Here is a 17100-nt window from a genome sequence, read left to right on the forward strand (position 1 = left end):
TGGGGCAATTCTTTCGAATCAACGAACCACCGTGAAAACGGCCGATCTCCTCTCCGCCTCGATGTCGCAAACAAAACGCCTCTCCACGGACTCGTGAAATGCTCTTCAATGGAATCTGTGCTCGCGCGTATATGTACCGCGGAGCGCGAGTACTCGGCCGAACAGACCGAAATTGCTCGATCGCGCTTTTTGTTTGTGGTCACTCTTGAGGCGGGCTCGAGAACAAAGAGGTGCTGCGCCCTTCCAGCGTCGATGTATTTTTGCTTTCATTGAACATTTCTTCCCCTCCGTACCTCCCCCCCCCCCCTCTCTCTCTCTCTCTCTCTCTCTCTCTCTCTCTCTCTCTCTCTCTCTCTCTCTCTCTCTCTCTCTCTCTCTCTCTCTCTCTCTCTCTCTCTCTCTCTCTCTCTCTCTCTCTCTCTCTCTCTCTCTCTCTCTCTCTCTCTCTCTCTCTCTCTCTCTCTCTCTCTCTCTCTCTCTCTCTCTCTCTCTCTCTCTCTCTCTCTCTCTCTCTCTCTCTCTCTCTCTCTCTCTCTCTCTCTCTCTCTCTTTCTGGTATAAGCTCATTTTTGTAATTTAAAAAACGTTATTTCGCTAGTACTCTTTTTTACGTACGTTAATGCGAATGTACATACATACATACATACATGAGAAAATTAAACATACAAATTTGATCGTGCGAGGCGTTAAGTTTGATAATCTTAATAGAAAAAAAATAAAAAAGATTTTTCCGTCGTAAAGAATCATTTTTATCGTAAGAAATTACCTACCGATACACGAGCACACGAGCACACGAGCACACGAGCACAAATAAAACTTACAAGTCGAGAAAGAAGATTTTAATTCTTATCTTATCGTGGACCGCGCAGTGACGGATTTATCGGTAAGCTAATGAAGAGTTAAGTTCCGGGGCCTCGTGTGATGCCGATGAGAGCCTTAATTCCGACATACGCCGAACCGTTTCGGCGGTTGTTGATATGTCGTTTCATGTTTTTCATTTGTTTCTACTCTCGGAAAAATATTTATATATCAGTTATTTCATTAGACGATAAAAATGTTGATAGAAATTTACGATTTATGATTATATCTTAGGATTGTCGATTATATCTTTTTGCATTAACGTATAATATAACTAATTGTATCTATTTTTGTGTGAAACACAAAATAATGCCGCTTAATAAATTTCTGCTCCGTTGAGTCTGTTAATATAATAAATAAACGAATACATACATTTATAATTATATATTTTTCAATCAAACTTTTCATTGAAAATAAATTCCCCCAAATATTAACCATAGGCTCTCGAGAATATATACCCGTCTCTGAATGAGATTCGACGGCACATTTATACCGCATTTAGCAAACAGCATCGAGTAAACAGTCGGAATAGTAACGCTCTTACGTAAAGAAGTCGTGACCAAAACATCTCGTAATCGTAACGTGAACTAATTAAAAGTAAATAGAGTAAATATTAAATATAAAAATCAAGTATGCGTAAGGAATATAAATCTCGCCATATAAAATCGCAAATAAAGTCATAAAGCAATGACGATGCTTCATCCGAATACATATGTTAACATTATGTAGAAATATGTGTGTAGTTTTCGTCTAATTATATATATATGAAGGGGTAAAAGAGAGAGAGCCATAGTGTGGTGTAAGTCAAATTTTTTAAGATATTGACTCGTGTGCATAGATACAATTTATATATCGTATATAGATTGCATCCATTGCATCTATGCACACGAGTCAATATCTTAAAAAATTTGACTTACACCACTATGGCTTTTAATCCCTCCATATATGTACACGTATATAATTTAAATAAATTTGGAAAATTATTCCTTTACGTACAATTATATGTTACAAATACAAATAAGGAAGGTAACTATGATATACGATTGTATTTTGTAGGTCATTCTTGCCTAAAAAGATGAATTAAGTGTAAAGAGAAAGAGAAACTCTAAAAACTAACTAGAAACTTTGCTCGTTACAACACACCGATACCTCCTATGTATACCTGCTCTTGTGAAAACTATCCGACGTGTATGTGTATGTCGTAATGTACTCAAAAGATTCGATTAGCAGCGAATCCGTGCTTATTGCCTCAAATCGTTAAAAAAATTTCACTCGTTCATCGAAAATGAGCAGTATCGACTTATGGATGCGTGACATACTCGCGAGTTACGGAGTAATCCTATTGATCATTTTATGCGTCGCGATCTGGATGATTGAGAAATGGCCAACGTTACGGAAGGACACCTACAGAGCTCATCTTTTGGGATTCGAGATGGAGTGCGCCGAGCTGGCCAGTCCGTACAAGGAGCATCTCTTTAAAGTGCTACAGTATATTGTTTCCAACGATGAAATGTTGCGATCAATGGGCTCTATTCGCATCCTTGAAATTGGTGTTAAAACGGGTGCGAATTGGATTAGCGCGCGCGCGCGCACGGTATCTCTTTTGTAGTTTATACGTATAACGAATGCGCAACGTTTCCGCGATATCAAAGTCCTCGTTACTCGAAGAAGTAACGGTCGTGACAAACGTTTGCCTATCGCCCGTGTGTAAATTAGCTCTCCCGTCTTATTCTTTTTATTTTTTATTTTTTTTCATCCAAATTAAGCGTCTCTCCTCTCATTCACATATCTTGTTTTATCTCTATTATAGTCTATAGAAAATAAAAAGAGCTTTTGTTTTTTTCTGTAATTTTAAATTGCATATATTTCGCGACAAACCTTTTCAATCAATAAATACTTTTCAAAGATATACGGATAAGAGAGAACCAGATGTGAGACATTTAATTAACCTATATCCATTAATCTATCTCGTGTGCTCCGAAATAAGGCGTAACACGAATGTGTATATAAGGCTGTAAAATTCTTTCGCCCTTTCCACAGTATATTTCCAATATATTTAGTATACGGAATTAATATTACACGTTATTCGAGAAATATTGATCTGATACAAGCGCATCTTGATCGTAGGCGAAAACGTACAGTTTTATCCGGAGAGTACGCACCTCATCGCGGTCGATTGGAACATCAAACTAGGCGAATATCTGGTCAAAGGAAATCGTTCATGGCAATTTTCTCATGTGATTATCGAGCGATTAATAACGGGCGACGGGAGTTCCTTGAAGGAAGTGTTAACGGGATGTGTGGATGCGGTTGTGACAACTAGGTCATTGTGTTCCGTTAAATCGTTACAATCTACCCTTCAGGAAATTCGACGGGTATTAGCTCCGGTAAGATTTCTTTACGCAAAAATTTCAGGTTGTTAACTACATCAGAATTATATCTATTTATATATACATATATATGTATATATCTAATTGAAAAATTGCGAAACGTCGATACATCATCCTTTTCTTTCCATTGCAAACTTTTAGGGCGGAAAATATATTTTCGTGGAACACGTTCCAGAAAAAGAAGGCACTTTCATACGATGGTTACAAATAGCGTTGACGCGAACCGGCATATGGCCTGCTTTATTTGGCGATTGTCGTTTAGATGTTGACTGCATTGCGGATATAGAAAACGCTGGTTTCAACAAAGTCTCATGGACATTCTTAGCTTTGGAAGGATATGTCTCACATCCGTTTCATTTGACTCTCTCCAGACAGCACGTGTTTGGTATAGCTACGAAATAAAAATTCGACAAAATTTTGAGATAAAATTCAATTTAAAAAAAAAAGGAAATATATATGGAGAAGAGTATGCTAGAAGGTGATGCTTTTAAACAGAATTTAATAACCCCTACTGTTAAACATATACGGTTGCGGATCTGTTATATTATAATTATGATATAGGGTTTTGTTTCTCAACCCAGGAGCAAGTCGGAAATCTTATACTATTATTGAACCGAAATTGTGCAAGATTATAATGTAACGTATGTAGAATTGCTTAAAGAAAATATACATATCCTCTTCTATTCAAAAATTTGGAAAAGACAGAAACTCTCGTATATATTCCAACAAGACAAATGATCCTGTAATATAAACATACGCCGAGTTCGGTAAAACAGTTATATTTTAATTACAGAAGAAAATAATACCTCTCAGCTGTCCGGATATTAATCCTATAAAGTGCATTTATGGAGGGAATTAGACCGATAAGTTCCGTAAAATCAGCGATGTAGATAGACGATCGGTCGATTTATAACTGTGTTAAAAGAAAAATAGCATGAAATTTTTGCGACATTACAAAAATTTATTTATAGCATCCTAGGTAGTAAGATGACGTCTAAAGAATTATATAAAATAATATATAATATATTATTCATTTTACTGTTATTATTAAGGTTTAACAAATTAATTTATGTTAAAAGCCCAAACCGCACTTGTTTCTATTAAATCCATATACCTTTGATGAAATAAAATTCAGTGTTGACTTAAATACCAACGTGACTCTGATGTGAGTGTGCGTGCTGTGCGTGTGCGCGCGCGCGCGCGCGCACACACATATACGGACAAATTATAAAGAATTGTAAAACTTTTAGGGGTCTGGTATATATACTTTGCATAGTTGAAATTAAATTAAAAACAATCAATAAATTGCAGCAGACGAGTTTTGTATTTGCGAATTATAAAAATTCTTAAAATTCTATTGACTTTCGAATATTTCTCGCACACAAACCTGATCCTGTATCTCATACATAAATAAAATTATAAAAAATTCGCATTAAAATATTCCGTGTAAGAAGGGCGATATCGCGGTGACACATTAAAACTTGTCGATATTTATAATACTCTAATAATCATAATAACTTAAATACGCGACATTTTTATAATAATGCATATGTCAACGTTGATGCATATAAATTATATCTCAGATACATTTTAAGCATAAACAACATTGTACATATACTACATATTGTCCAGCTCTTCCAGCATACATGCTTGTGTATATATATATATATATATAATTTATATTCTATATTCAGAATGTCTATAATTATATCGTTTAGTTGTATAATATACAAGTTCTTTTAATATATGTCATCTCTGTATATAATAGAATTAAGAGACACACATAATTAACCGTAACTCATTACTCCTCACAAAGAATGCAAAAAAGTTAATTTTTAAAAAGACGGGAAAGAAACGATTTCTTAATAAATAAAACAGAAAATATATTTTCTCTGTAATCCCTGTCTCTCTTGCTGTACCGATTCATTATATCTATATTAACTTTTTATCATATTTTCAGTCTACTTGTCTAAATATGCAACCGTAACTTATGAGGTAGAAAGTAAAAGATTGAGATGAAAAGAAAGGGCACAGAAAGAAGGGAGGGAAAAGAGGATAAGTATCGCTCTTATATTTCTCTCTAGACGATGCGCTATATTCATTTTATTAATACACCGAGCTTACTTTATTATTAGATATGAGCTTATTTTATATTCGCTACACATTCCGTACACTTTATACCTACAAGTATATTTTAAACATTTTCATAAAATTTCGCATTTCCTCTATACACATCTATGTACATTTATACATTCTTCATACTTTTTTTACAAACATATATCGTGCGGATTTTACCACATATTTCTTGAAAATTAAACTACAAAGTCCGCTACAAAGTTTCGTTCGAATCGGAAGAATCGTAATAACTTTTCGTTTGGAACGTCAACAATTTTCTTACCGTAGGTGTAACGTACGTTTCGTCGTGCGGAATAACTAGTGAATTCTTAGATTTGTCCGAGATTTCCTTACGTTCCGGTCGACTCCGGTCAAGCGTAGTTGCCTCGAGGTGCCTCGCGTTTGAAAACATTTTTTCTCGCACGTATCGCGTCTCGCGTGTGTTTCGTACGTCATTTATAGGAGAAGAGGAAGACGCATCTTTTCTCGTGTCACGGATTCTTGACTTAAAATCGCCATTAGATCCTTCATCAGCCAATCGTTGGTTCGCTTTAGCTTCTTCGTCGATCGACGTCGATCTGGTTCTTACATCGTGCATCCGATTGTGCTTTTCGAGAGAAGAATTCAACGAGCTTGAATATCTCTCGCTGTACCTCTTTGCAACAGAATCGTTAAAGATCTCTTCCGGCGTTACACGATTGTGATGTCGCGATCTATTGCGAATAGAACTTTTTAACGCTTTACAAGTAGACGAACCGTTGCTTTCTTCAGAATCCGAAGAGTTTGCGTCAAATGTTTTCGTTTGGAAGAACATAACATGGACATCCTTGCGATCTATCCCATTCTTCGTTATCGCTCCATTTGAACTCTTTTTACCGTTATTATTTATTTTATTTTTCTTACTATCCAAAAACGAAATTCTTGCCCTACGTTTATCCGAATTATCAACAGCACTATCGTTGTCATCCTCACTACTTGAGAAAAACACAAATTTTTCATTTTTACGTGTCCGTAAGGAGCTGTCAGCTGCGTCAGTCGTTTGCGTACCGTCAAGAGATTTAATCTCGACAACTCCACTACAACATTCTTTCCTCTCTTTTATCGATCCGATATCTCTTTGTACAGTTTCTTCCGACGAACGAATTACCATACTTGAGTTTCTACCAGAACGATCGTTGTTTTTATCGCTAATAATCAACTTGGCCCGATCGCGGAATATTTTTTCGGCGATATTTGGTTTGCCTAATATATCGTCGTCTATCGACACTTTTGATCTTTTCCTGGGATGTTGTATCGATCGAACAAAATCATCTTCGTCCGACGTAAAAGTTAAAACTGAATATTTACCGGAGCAGTTATCTTGGCTCGCTTTCCTACGATTTTTATGTCGAAATGTTTCCCGCTGAAACGTAGAATCTGATTCCGTCTTACTTCCGTCGAAAACTTGATTTCCACTTTCCGCGACAATGTCGAATATATCACCTATTTTATCATTATTTTCATTGGATTTGGCATTCGTTCTTAACGAATAATTGTTACGAACCGGTCCACGAGCTGCTCCATTTTCACGAGTCAGAATTTTGGAAGATTTTCTAATTTGAGATTCCCGTTTACGATTCGTAGTTTGCAGACTCGTATTCCGCGAAATCTTCTTTTCATTGGGAAAACTATTTGTATTTGTAACGTTGCTGATCTCCTTAAGACATATATTTGCAGGTAATCGCTCCAATATGACTTTAATTTCTCCAAGTTTTCCATTATCTTTCTTATTTGCTCCATATGGATTAGAAAAGTGCGCCTTGGATTTATTTGATATCTCTTTTTGCCAAATAGCATCATTTTTATTTAAGGCTTGCATCTTCATCGTCGTACTTGTACAATTCTTTGCTGATAATGGCAATCGTTCCACTACAACTTTAATCTCTCGCAGTTCCACGTTATCCATTTTGTCTTTTCCGTATAAATAAGAATATGTTTTAGATTTATTCGATAACACATCTTGCCCAACACAGATAGCGTTATTCTTATTTGAAACCTGCGATTCCATTGCTGTACTCGTACAATCTCTCGTTAATGAGCGTGGTAGTTTCTCTACGATCCGTAGTCCCTTATTCTGGCTCGCGTCGGTATCCCTCAAACTCGATAATTCGCCGTCTTTCCTTTCCGCATTCGAAGCGGAGAAGTCGTCTTCGATATTCAATCTCAAATCGAGAGAGCAGTCACTTAAAGAAGAGGCACGCTGCGACGCATTTATGTTACATTGGCAAATAAGAATAGTACTTTCATCGCTATCTATCGTTTCTACTTCCAGATTTTCAATCTCGCGAGAATCCAACCTTTTGAATTTCTTTAAACGCCCGTCATTATGTACATTCTTTTCTCGCGCAATATGGGTATTCTCCAAATATTTGCCAAATTTGAGCTTACGTCGTTTAAAAGGTTTAATCCGCTCTAAAAGTACGATTGGCTTTAGATTAAGGGACGGTAAATTTTGTTTGCGTTTCTCATTTTTTATAGAAACATTTGTGTCATCGCATTCCCTAAACGGTTCGTCATCTCGTCGTCTATCCGAATTATTCTGGAAAGCCGATAAACTTTTGGAAGAGCCGTCAATATTGGAATCTTGAATCCCGTTGCCATTCGTATACTCGTTACTAATGTCCGTAATCGTTTTACCGGAAGTACAAGAAGGTTCTCTTCCCTCTTCCCGTTTCTTAGAACCAAGGCTCCTTTTAGCGGAAAGAGAACGTTTATTTTTGCCTTTGTGAACCAAGAACGTGTTCTTTCTCTTAATCGTACCATCCGGATCTAAGGCAGGATGTAAACTTTGTTTTGCCCCAGATAATCTACTTGTACCGTGTGTTTCGGTTAGTATCAGGTCTACAGGGGAATCCCGGCCCGTGTACAATTTCTTACGATGGAAAGCTGTCAGACTCGTATCTTTTGCAATAATTTCACGCGCAACGTCCGACGTTTCCGACACCTGCCTCTCGTGAAAAGTATCCATTTCCAGCATCTTATCCTGACCTGAAACGTCATTACTTTTATCATTCTCGACCAATCGTTTTGACGTCTTATCAAATTGCCGAAAAATGGACGCAATGTCGTCTATAGTTTGTACATCTAAATTTCTTTGACCGGTATTTGACTCATCTATTTTATCCGTTTCCTCACTCTGCGAATAAATATCAGATTGTATCGCGTTAGCGGATACTAGGGTACTAGCGACTGCGCCATCACATATTTCTGTTGCCGTAGATCCCGTTCTTGACATTGGATACAATTCGGTGTCTGAAACATCCACATCCCCATCAACATCAACATCAACAACATCGGCATCGGCATCGGCATCGGCATCGGCATCGGCATCGGCATCGGCATCGGCATCGGCATCGGCATCGGCATCGGCATCGGCATCGGCATCGGCATCGGCATCGGCATCGGCATCAGCATCAGCGTCAACGTCGACGTCGACGTCGACGTCAACGTCATCAACCTCAACGTCAACGTCAACATTGCTATCGGCATCGTCAACGTCAACGTCACCGTCAACGTCAACGTCAACATTGCTATCGTCATCGTGTATCACACGATTAATTCTTGTAGTTTCCATACATTCAATTTTATCATCGGATGGGGCTCCTACATCTTTAACAGAAACCTCTTTCAAAGATTTAACCTCGACACATTTTGCACCTTCTATAATAGCTATAGTATCCGCTTTCTTTGTGACATTTGCATTTGATAGAATGTAAGCTGCAGTATCTACAGAACTGCAGGATGAATCATTTTTGTCTTTTCGCTTATCACCTGCATCTACCGTATTTACTGAATTTACCGCATTTACCGCATTTGTGACCGGAGACCCTAACAGAGATATAGTTTCTTTCTCGCTTAGAGACGAACCAGTTTCAGACAGCTCATTCTCATCTAAAAGTACCTTATAAGGCGGATTACCAGTATTTATCCAATACTGTACTAAAGTCGCTGGTTTACGCATAGGTATTCGCTGTCCACAACTATACTCTTCCTCGCTAATTGCTTTCTCTTCTTCCTCTTCTTCGGGTTCTAGAGTATCAACATTTAGCTCTATATCATCAGACATCTAAAAATAAAATATAAATTTTTTGCAACGAGCAAAACAGCAAGTATCATAGGGTGATGAGTAACAAGAGTTCTCAAACGTGATAAAAGCATTCAAGAAAACAAATACCTCCTTGGAATATTTATCAAACAAGTTGCCCCAAGTTTTCTCCCGAACCTCCAAAAGTTCTTTTGGTATTTGAAAATTAAAGGTACTGTCTTTTGTTCCCGTAATCCTACACACAAGACAACAATATCAGTTAGAAATAATAATAGATGTACGTACATTGAGCCTTATGTGAGTCACGAAACAAATTCTTAATTGGAGTGACGAAGATACTCTGTACCCCTATTCTGTAACTCTTAACGACAGTGTCGTTATCGTTATGGATGTCGTTGCGCAGGTATATTATATGGAAAAAAAGCTGCGCAACGACGATATAACGATACCGATACTGTCGTTAGAGTTACAGAATAGGGCTACTGGTATCTTCATACATCTCGTATGGAATTGGATGGAACGAATGTGAAAATGAATTATACTTATGTTTACTTGTGTTAATATTTTATTTTTATTCTATTACCTACGGAATGTCAAAATATAGTAAAATAACTTGCAATTTTTCAGATAATTGTGAGGAACCTTGGTTAGAGTAACGCTACGTTGTTTATAGAATGTTTGTCGCATACTGTTTTATCGCAAGTATCTAGTTGCAAGCTTTCCGTTTTTCTTCGCTTTCAATTTAAATCTCGGCAAATATAACAATCGCTGACAACTGCAACGCGTCCAGTTGAGTCATATCTCTGGCACTAGATGAACCTGCATTTGCTGGGTGACGTATTTCATGTCCAAGAACGTACCTTACATAGCTAAACGTATAAATGATTTTCCTACTACATTGAGATTTTAGACGCGTGCTTCAACGCAGAGTTCAAAAACCAAATCTCGTAGGAATTTTCTGCATCCGTCTGTTGAAAAAGTCTTGGATGTTCCATATATACATATAATTTACACCGCTAGTGCTGCAATGTAGATGACACGTAGAAGAGCGCCAGTGGTCAACGATTTGTTTCGCGGTCTCTGCAAACCAAACATTGAAGCACGCACCCAAAATCCCATTGCGGTCGAAAAATCATTTATATAGGTTCAGCTACGTAAGACGTTCTTGGATATGAAATATCCATCCTCCAGCAAATGCAGGTTCTTCCAGTGCCCAGAAATATGACTCAACTAGACGTGTTGCGGTTGTCGGCAACTATTACATTTGCCAAGATTTAAATCAAAAGTAAAGAAAAACAAGGGAGGCTTGCGCTACTTGCGGCACAAGGCAGTACGCGACAAACATTCTATAAGCGAGCCAACATGCCATTACTCTAACCAACGGTCCCTCATAATCATTCCAAGCATTGTAAGTTACTATATTTTAACACATTTTTTAATAGAATAAAAATAAAATATAAACATAAATGTAATTCATTTTCACATTATTTCTATCTAATTCCACACAAAATGTACGAAGGTATTCTCAGATACCTTTGTCATTCTAATTCGGATGTGTTAAACAATTTTTGGTCCCCTCCCCCTCCCCCTCAAACTGGGAAGATCTCTTCCCTATTAGGTAAACCTGTTCAAAAATAGTGCTAAAATAATCTATTTTCCGACTTGGAAGTTCTTACGGAGTTTCCGCTCCCCTAATGCGACTAGAACATAAAAAATGTTTGATTTAAAAACGCCAAAGATACCCAGGTATAATACCTCGTCACTCACACAAGGGTTAAATTGATTTAGAGTTAACTTACCTTTCGATACCTTGAGAATAAGATTGCGAAAGAAAGTCATTATTAATGTTTTCATTCACTATGCAATTTTCCATAAGTTGTCTCACGTCACCGCGTCAATAACGTCGAGTAAGATACTTAAAAATATGATTTGTAAACAAACTCATAACTGTGACCCTGACATATGAGAGCCATGGAAGAGGATTGAATGCAGATTGGAGAATGTGTCATGTGACTGCGAACGATCGACAACGGGTTTGTCTTTCTTTTAACTGCACTGGCTGAACTAGTGCACACTAGTGCAGTAAGTTAGAGTGAAACAAAGGTCGCGTTCAACAGAACAGACCAAGCCGCTCAGTAGCAGTTGCGCGTGACGCGCTCAGTGGAAACTCAGCCTTATGCTGCGTTCCCACTATACGCGTCGCGCGTCGCGTCACGACCCCGCGTCATGAGTTATCCAATCAAAACGTTTCATTTTATGACGTTATTTCCGACGCGAGATCTTGCCATAAAAATGAAACGTTTTGATTGGATAACTCATGACGCGGCGTCGTGACGCGACGCGCGACGCGTATAGTGGGAACGCAGCATTACTTTTAGAACCAACCAATCAACGCAGAGTGTTGATAAGACAAATTCAACAGTTGCGCAACAGTTGTGTCTGCTGAACGCGCCCAAAGGGTGCGTTCAGCAGAACTAGAGTCCCTCTAAAGGCTGATTTACGATAGCCGTTAGTGCCCATCTACAATAGGTGTTTTAAGCCCTAAGGCCTAAGAAATTGACCAATCACAGTCAATTAAGCCCCTTGCACAATGCCCGGCAACAGGCAATAGAAACAGGAAATAACCAAAAAATCGTTAATTACAACCTAAAAAATTCGAATGCTATGATTGGTTGGCAACAGGCAATAAGCACAGAATTTCCAACGTGACGGAAACTCTGTATCTATTGCCTGTGTCACTGTTTATTCTGCATTTATACATGATTTCTGATTTCTATTCCCTGTTCCTATTGCCTGTTGCCTGGCATTGTGCAAGGGGCTTTATTCTCTTCAAATTCAATTGTGATTGAACAATTTCTTAAGGCTTAAGCCTTGTGTACACGATACTAGAAATGGGTCCGAGTTTCGGTTTAAGCCAATCAACTTGCAGCTCTTACCGGAAAAGCAGCAGTTTCATTGGCTAAAGCCTTGTGTACACGATACTAGAAATCGGTCCGAGTTTCGGTTTAAGCCAATCAACTTGCAGCTCTTACAGAAAAGCAGCGGTTTCATTGGCTTAAACCGAAACTCGGACCGATTTCTAGTATCGTGTACACAAGGCTTTAAACCGAAACTCGGACCGATTTCTAGTATCGTGTACACAAGGCTTTAGGGCTTAAAACACCTATTGTAGATGGGCACTTATACGGGGTCTACAATAAGAGTCGCAAAGTCGTGAGTCGCAAGAATTGACCAATCACAATCGAATTTGAGGAGAATAATCGACTGTGATTGGTCAATTCCTGCGACTCACGACTTTGCGACACCCATTAAGCCGTGATCAGACTACGGATTGAGATTGAGATTGGATTGAAATTTAATCAATCAGAATAAAGAAAACTAACTTCAAGTTTAGTGAACTTTGCTCTAACTAGGTCAAATTTCAATCCAATCTTAATCCCAATCCGTAGTCCGATGTCTGATCACGGCTTTATAGACCCCGCATTAAGCCCGGTGTCCACGATGCAAGAACTGTGTCCAAGTTTCGGTTTAAGCCAATCAACTTGCAGCTCTTACAGAAAAGTAGCAGTTTCATTGGCTTAAATCGAAACTTGGACACAGTTCTTGCATCGTGGACACCGTGGGCTTTAAAGCCTTGTGTACACGATACTAGAAATCGATCCGAGTTTCGGTTTAAGCCAATGAAACTGCTGCTTTTCCGGTAAGAGCTGCAAGTTGACTGGCTTAAACGGAAACTCGGACGCAGTTCTAGGAGGTCGATTCTGTATTTTGAGACGAGGTAAAAATTACAAAAGTGAACAGATTTACTAGATTTCGACAAATGAAATTGTAGATTCTCTAGTGAATTTCCTCACTTTTGTAATTTTCACCTCGTCCCAAGATACAGAATCGACCCCCCTAGCATCGTGGACACAAGGCTTTAGGACTGAAGGGAGAAGTGTCTTTTAAATAAACGTTCTGAGTTCTGCTGATTGGTTACCCCCTACTATGCTTCCTTTCCGTTCTGCTTTTCCGTTGCGCTTTTTCTTCTACGTGAGACTGCACCCTTTATGTATTTTATCCTCTATGACACTTGACTGTAGTATTAACGTTTCTCTTATTTGAAAAGGCCTAGACTGTTGTATTATCTTTCACATTCACATTTCTTCAACGTGCTGCGACTATGTCGGAGATTAAAGATGATCCGCGAGAAGTTCTCGTTCTTCTGAATTCATTAGGATTCGTCGGCATTACTGCGATTCAACTAAAAGCTTTTATGAAAGGTAAGTGCATCGCTTGCAACGCTTTATTTTCCTTTTCTCTTTTTCCGTTTATTTTAATTTTGTATCCTATTAGTATTGTTATTGTTATTATTACTATTGCAACATGATTGATATGTTGTTTATGAAATACTTTGTTAAAAACAATTGTGATTATAGTAAATTTTTCTTTCTAGATTTGAAAATATATAGAAAGGTAAAAGAACGCGAAAGGCAGCAACGGAAAGAAGAAATTAAAACAAAAATAATTAGCAAACAACAGGCTCTGCTCAAGGAAGCTTATAGACATCGCAACACAGCAGATTGTTCCTCGAGTAATATCATTCCTTCTGAATCTTCAAATTCCCTCGACGATGAGTCAGTGGTAAAAGTTAGAATAAGGTGTATTCCCAAGGAGGAGGATGTACAAAAAGAAAAACGTTCCAAAGCAACTGTGATAAAATTAGATGAGAAAATGTCAAAAACAAAGTATGACGAGGAAGATGCTATTCAAGTAGCTGAATCTGATGAGATTCATTGCGAACAAAATTATTTTAATACTAAATCTTGTCCCGTTATCAGAAGCTCAAACAGCGAAAGCAAACAAAATATTTCTAAATGTTTAGTAAAAAATGATCGTTTAACGGAAAGATGGAAGCAAAATTTAAGAATAGAGGAACAGATGAAACCAGTGACTTTAGTACAAGAACGCGAGTCAGCGAGTGCACCTGTTTTATCGAATCATATAAGTCGATCGGAATCAAAGAGTATTACATCAGATCCGACTGGAAACATGCGCGCGCAAAGTGCCTTATCTGCAAGATCATCGGTTAATTTTGCACATAAATCATGTAAGTTGTACGATGTGTATTGTGTATGTGTATATGTATATACACATATACATATATTTGTTCAAGTTTTTAAGGGTTTTGGGCTGTTTGTTTTGTTTGTATCCAGTTATTCGGCCATGGAGATTGCAGTCGGAGGCACAGAAAAATATTACCAACAAGAAATGTGACCCTGTTGCCCTTTACCAAAAGTACCAACAAGAATGGAAGCAGATATCTTTTCCCGGAGAAGCAAAGCACTCGAAAGTAAGATGGGCTGTACGGGGAAAAATGCTTGGTACAGACCCACATCCCGTGGTAAGATTCGCAAATTGTCACACAATGCCAGTAATGAATAAGCGGTGAAATTTTTGCTATTTTTTAAGTTTTTTAATTTTAGCCACTTTCCAAAAAATCGATGACATACATGCCGATATTAAAGAGGAAGTGACGATGTGTGACAACGAGTTGTCTTAGGAGGAAGAAATGTACACGCGCATCTATGAAAAATTGATTCGATAAATAACATGATAATAATTAAACTATTTTACTTTATCTAATATTTTTTTAATGATTTAATCTGGATATCGTTAGGTGATACAGATATTTAAAATATGTACATACACAAGTGATGCAATCTGTATTATATAAAGAGTAGATAATACATATACAAGTTTCTAATTTCATTAAAAAATCAGTGTTCTTCTCATTGTTGATTAAGTTTAAATGGACGAATTAACTTCCTATTGTCCGCCCTATGTAAATGATAAAGCAATTTTTCTTCTATCAGTCTGGCTGCTTTTTCCGTGAGTACCAGAGTATTGTGTTTCAGCATGCCGTACACATTCAGACCTGTATACATATAAGAAATGAAATATGAAGTTTCACGCGTACGATGCATATTAATGTCGTAATATCGTTAGGAGATGCTTATTTAAGCAAGGAAGTGATAATAAGCATCTCCTTTACTAATTAAACAATTTTATTCCGATTTAAATATCGATCGAACTTTAATTGGTCTAGAAGCATCTTAAAATGTTGGAGGAAAACACGTGTGTGAGCTCTCGCTCTCTCTCCATTTCATTGAAAGTATAAGATGATTATATACGCAGAGATGGAATTTTAGAGTATTTAAATGGTTTTGTGCACATTCAGATTAGGCCACTAAATAAATTTATATTATTTAAGCGTATTTATAGTATTACTCTAGCGTACCTTACTAATCTGTGTAAATCTTTATGTACAATTTACAATAAGTAAGGAGAACTACATACATATTGCACAAGTATACCATAACTTACCATAAACGGGCATTAGATTGACATGCTTAATTTGATCGGTAGCTAGGGTAATATTTGTAGACATAATATCGTAGCTGTCTACAAAAAGAACAGATGGTCCCCAATTCCTCTCCTCGATTAGCTGTTCTATGTAGGAAGGTTCCGACGAAGGAATTTCTAATTCGTCAACTATATGCAAGTCGTCTTGTGCGAGTTTGACGGATAATGTTGCCGTAAGGCCTGCTATACGACTGTAAAATGGTAACATGTAAAAGTGTGGTGTTGGTGATCTAGGACCATGCACCACTCCACCACCTCTCCACAATGGAGAACGTATACTTCCATGGCGAGCTCGTCCCGTTCCTTTCTGTGGCCAAGGCTTTCTACCACCACCTCGGACTTCGGCACGTGTTTTTGTATGTGCGTAAGACTGTAAACAAAAGATACACCCAAGTCGCGGCACATACCCTTGACTCGCAAATATATATATTAATTACACTATACACTTACAACCCAGCGGTACATTCTTTGCCATCTCACATTCTGGTGAATGATATCGATACGGGGTGCAGCCGCATAGATGTGCGGATGTAAGGTGACCAAACCCAATTTCTTTTCCTCTACAGTATTTAAATTCTCTAGCCATACTTGTCGAGGCTTCTGATACAATGTCTTTTCGTCGTCGTACTGTATCTTGGATATTATTGGATCTTTAACTTTTGCTCGGTTCTCTATGGTCGTACAATATCTCAATGGTGGGTACGTAACTTTTTGCAATTTGCTAATCATCTTTCGAAATAGCGTCGACATTGACATTATGTCGAGAAGAGCCAGTTTTATTCGGGTCTACAGTATCGTTCCCCTTGAAATGCATACGAGGGTGAATAACCTATTTCTGGATCTGCGTCGTCTGCGACAACACCGACAACCGACAACACGTCAGCATTCAGCACACGACAGTCACGACACACACGACGAGGAACGTTTAATTAAAGGCCGGAACACAAATGGGCAAATGGGTGCATCCAGTTCTTAATTTCATTCGCAAGAGAAACGTATGCGAAAATTCTGCTCTTACAGAAACGTTGCAAGTTGATTGGTTAAAAGCTATGCGACAGCCAATCGACTTGCAACTTTTCTCGTAAAGGCCATTGCACGTAACAAAGATTTAGCCATAATCGTAAGGTCGTAAGAAAATAAACCAATCGCAGTCGATTATTCTCCTCGCGCTCGAAGAATAATCGAGTGTGATTGGTCTATCTTCTTATGGCCTTACGATTACGACCGAAACTTTGTTACGTGCAATGG

General features: G+C 38.0%; 4 protein-coding genes across 9 annotated transcripts; 2 read left to right on the forward strand and 2 right to left on the reverse strand.

Moving 5' to 3' along the window:
• Positions 1 to 1332: 1332 nt before the first annotated feature.
• On the forward strand, positions 1333 to 4603 carry LOC139773053 (thiol S-methyltransferase TMT1A-like). Of its 3 annotated transcripts, none has more exons than XM_071707258.1 (4): positions 1333 to 1455; positions 1915 to 2420; positions 2986 to 3245; positions 3390 to 4603. In XM_071707258.1, the coding sequence occupies exons 2-4, from the start codon at positions 2144 to 2146 to the stop codon at positions 3648 to 3650; spliced, it is 798 nt and encodes a 265-aa protein (XP_071563359.1). In that variant the 5' UTR covers positions 1333 to 1455; positions 1915 to 2143; the 3' UTR covers positions 3651 to 4603. The 3 variants fall into 3 exon arrangements, with proteins under 3 accessions (XP_071563359.1, XP_071563360.1, XP_071563361.1); XM_071707259.1 differs by having other exon boundaries at positions 1397 to 1464; XM_071707260.1 differs by lacking the exon at positions 1333 to 1455 and adding an exon at positions 1471 to 1657.
• On the reverse strand, positions 4554 to 11442 carry LOC139773052 (uncharacterized). 3 transcript variants are annotated; one of them, XM_071707256.1, is made up of 4 exons: positions 11247 to 11349; positions 10981 to 11147; positions 9577 to 9682; positions 4554 to 9468 (listed from the first exon to the last, which is right to left on the reverse strand). In XM_071707256.1, the coding sequence occupies exon 4, from the start codon at positions 9466 to 9468 to the stop codon at positions 5578 to 5580; it is 3891 nt and encodes a 1296-aa protein (XP_071563357.1). In that variant the 5' UTR covers positions 9577 to 9682; positions 10981 to 11147; positions 11247 to 11349; the 3' UTR covers positions 4554 to 5577. The 3 variants fall into 3 exon arrangements, with proteins under 3 accessions (XP_071563357.1, XP_071563356.1, XP_071563358.1); XM_071707255.1 differs by lacking the exon at positions 10981 to 11147 and having other exon boundaries at positions 11247 to 11442; XM_071707257.1 differs by lacking the exons at positions 9577 to 9682; positions 10981 to 11147; positions 11247 to 11349 and having other exon boundaries at positions 4554 to 9011; positions 9304 to 9444.
• A 1850-nt stretch (positions 11443 to 13292) lies between these two features.
• Positions 13293 to 15067, forward strand: LOC139773054 (uncharacterized). Of its 2 annotated transcripts, none has more exons than XM_071707263.1 (4): positions 13293 to 13709; positions 13883 to 14536; positions 14611 to 14830; positions 14913 to 15067. In XM_071707263.1, the coding sequence occupies exons 1-3, from the start codon at positions 13610 to 13612 to the stop codon at positions 14781 to 14783; spliced, it is 927 nt and encodes a 308-aa protein (XP_071563364.1). In that variant the 5' UTR covers positions 13293 to 13609; the 3' UTR covers positions 14784 to 14830; positions 14913 to 15067. The 2 variants fall into 2 exon arrangements, with proteins under 2 accessions (XP_071563364.1, XP_071563363.1); XM_071707262.1 differs by having other exon boundaries at positions 13313 to 13709; positions 14643 to 14830.
• A 62-nt stretch (positions 15068 to 15129) lies between these two features.
• Positions 15130 to 16785, reverse strand: Mrpl4 (mitochondrial ribosomal protein L4). The gene is made up of 3 exons (XM_071707264.1): positions 16303 to 16785; positions 15814 to 16222; positions 15130 to 15364 (listed from the first exon to the last, which is right to left on the reverse strand). Exons 1-3 carry the CDS (start codon positions 16606 to 16608, stop codon positions 15219 to 15221), a joined length of 861 nt encoding a protein of 286 aa, XP_071563365.1. The 5' UTR covers positions 16609 to 16785; the 3' UTR covers positions 15130 to 15218.
• Positions 16786 to 17100: the final 315 nt, after the last annotated feature.

The sequence above is a fragment of the Temnothorax nylanderi genome, unplaced genomic scaffold, assembly GCF_030848795.1.
Source record: "Temnothorax nylanderi isolate EJ_2023f unplaced genomic scaffold, tnyl_v1.0 TNYL_tig0056_pilon, whole genome shotgun sequence".
Taxonomy (NCBI): Eukaryota; Metazoa; Arthropoda; class Insecta; order Hymenoptera; family Formicidae; genus Temnothorax; species Temnothorax nylanderi.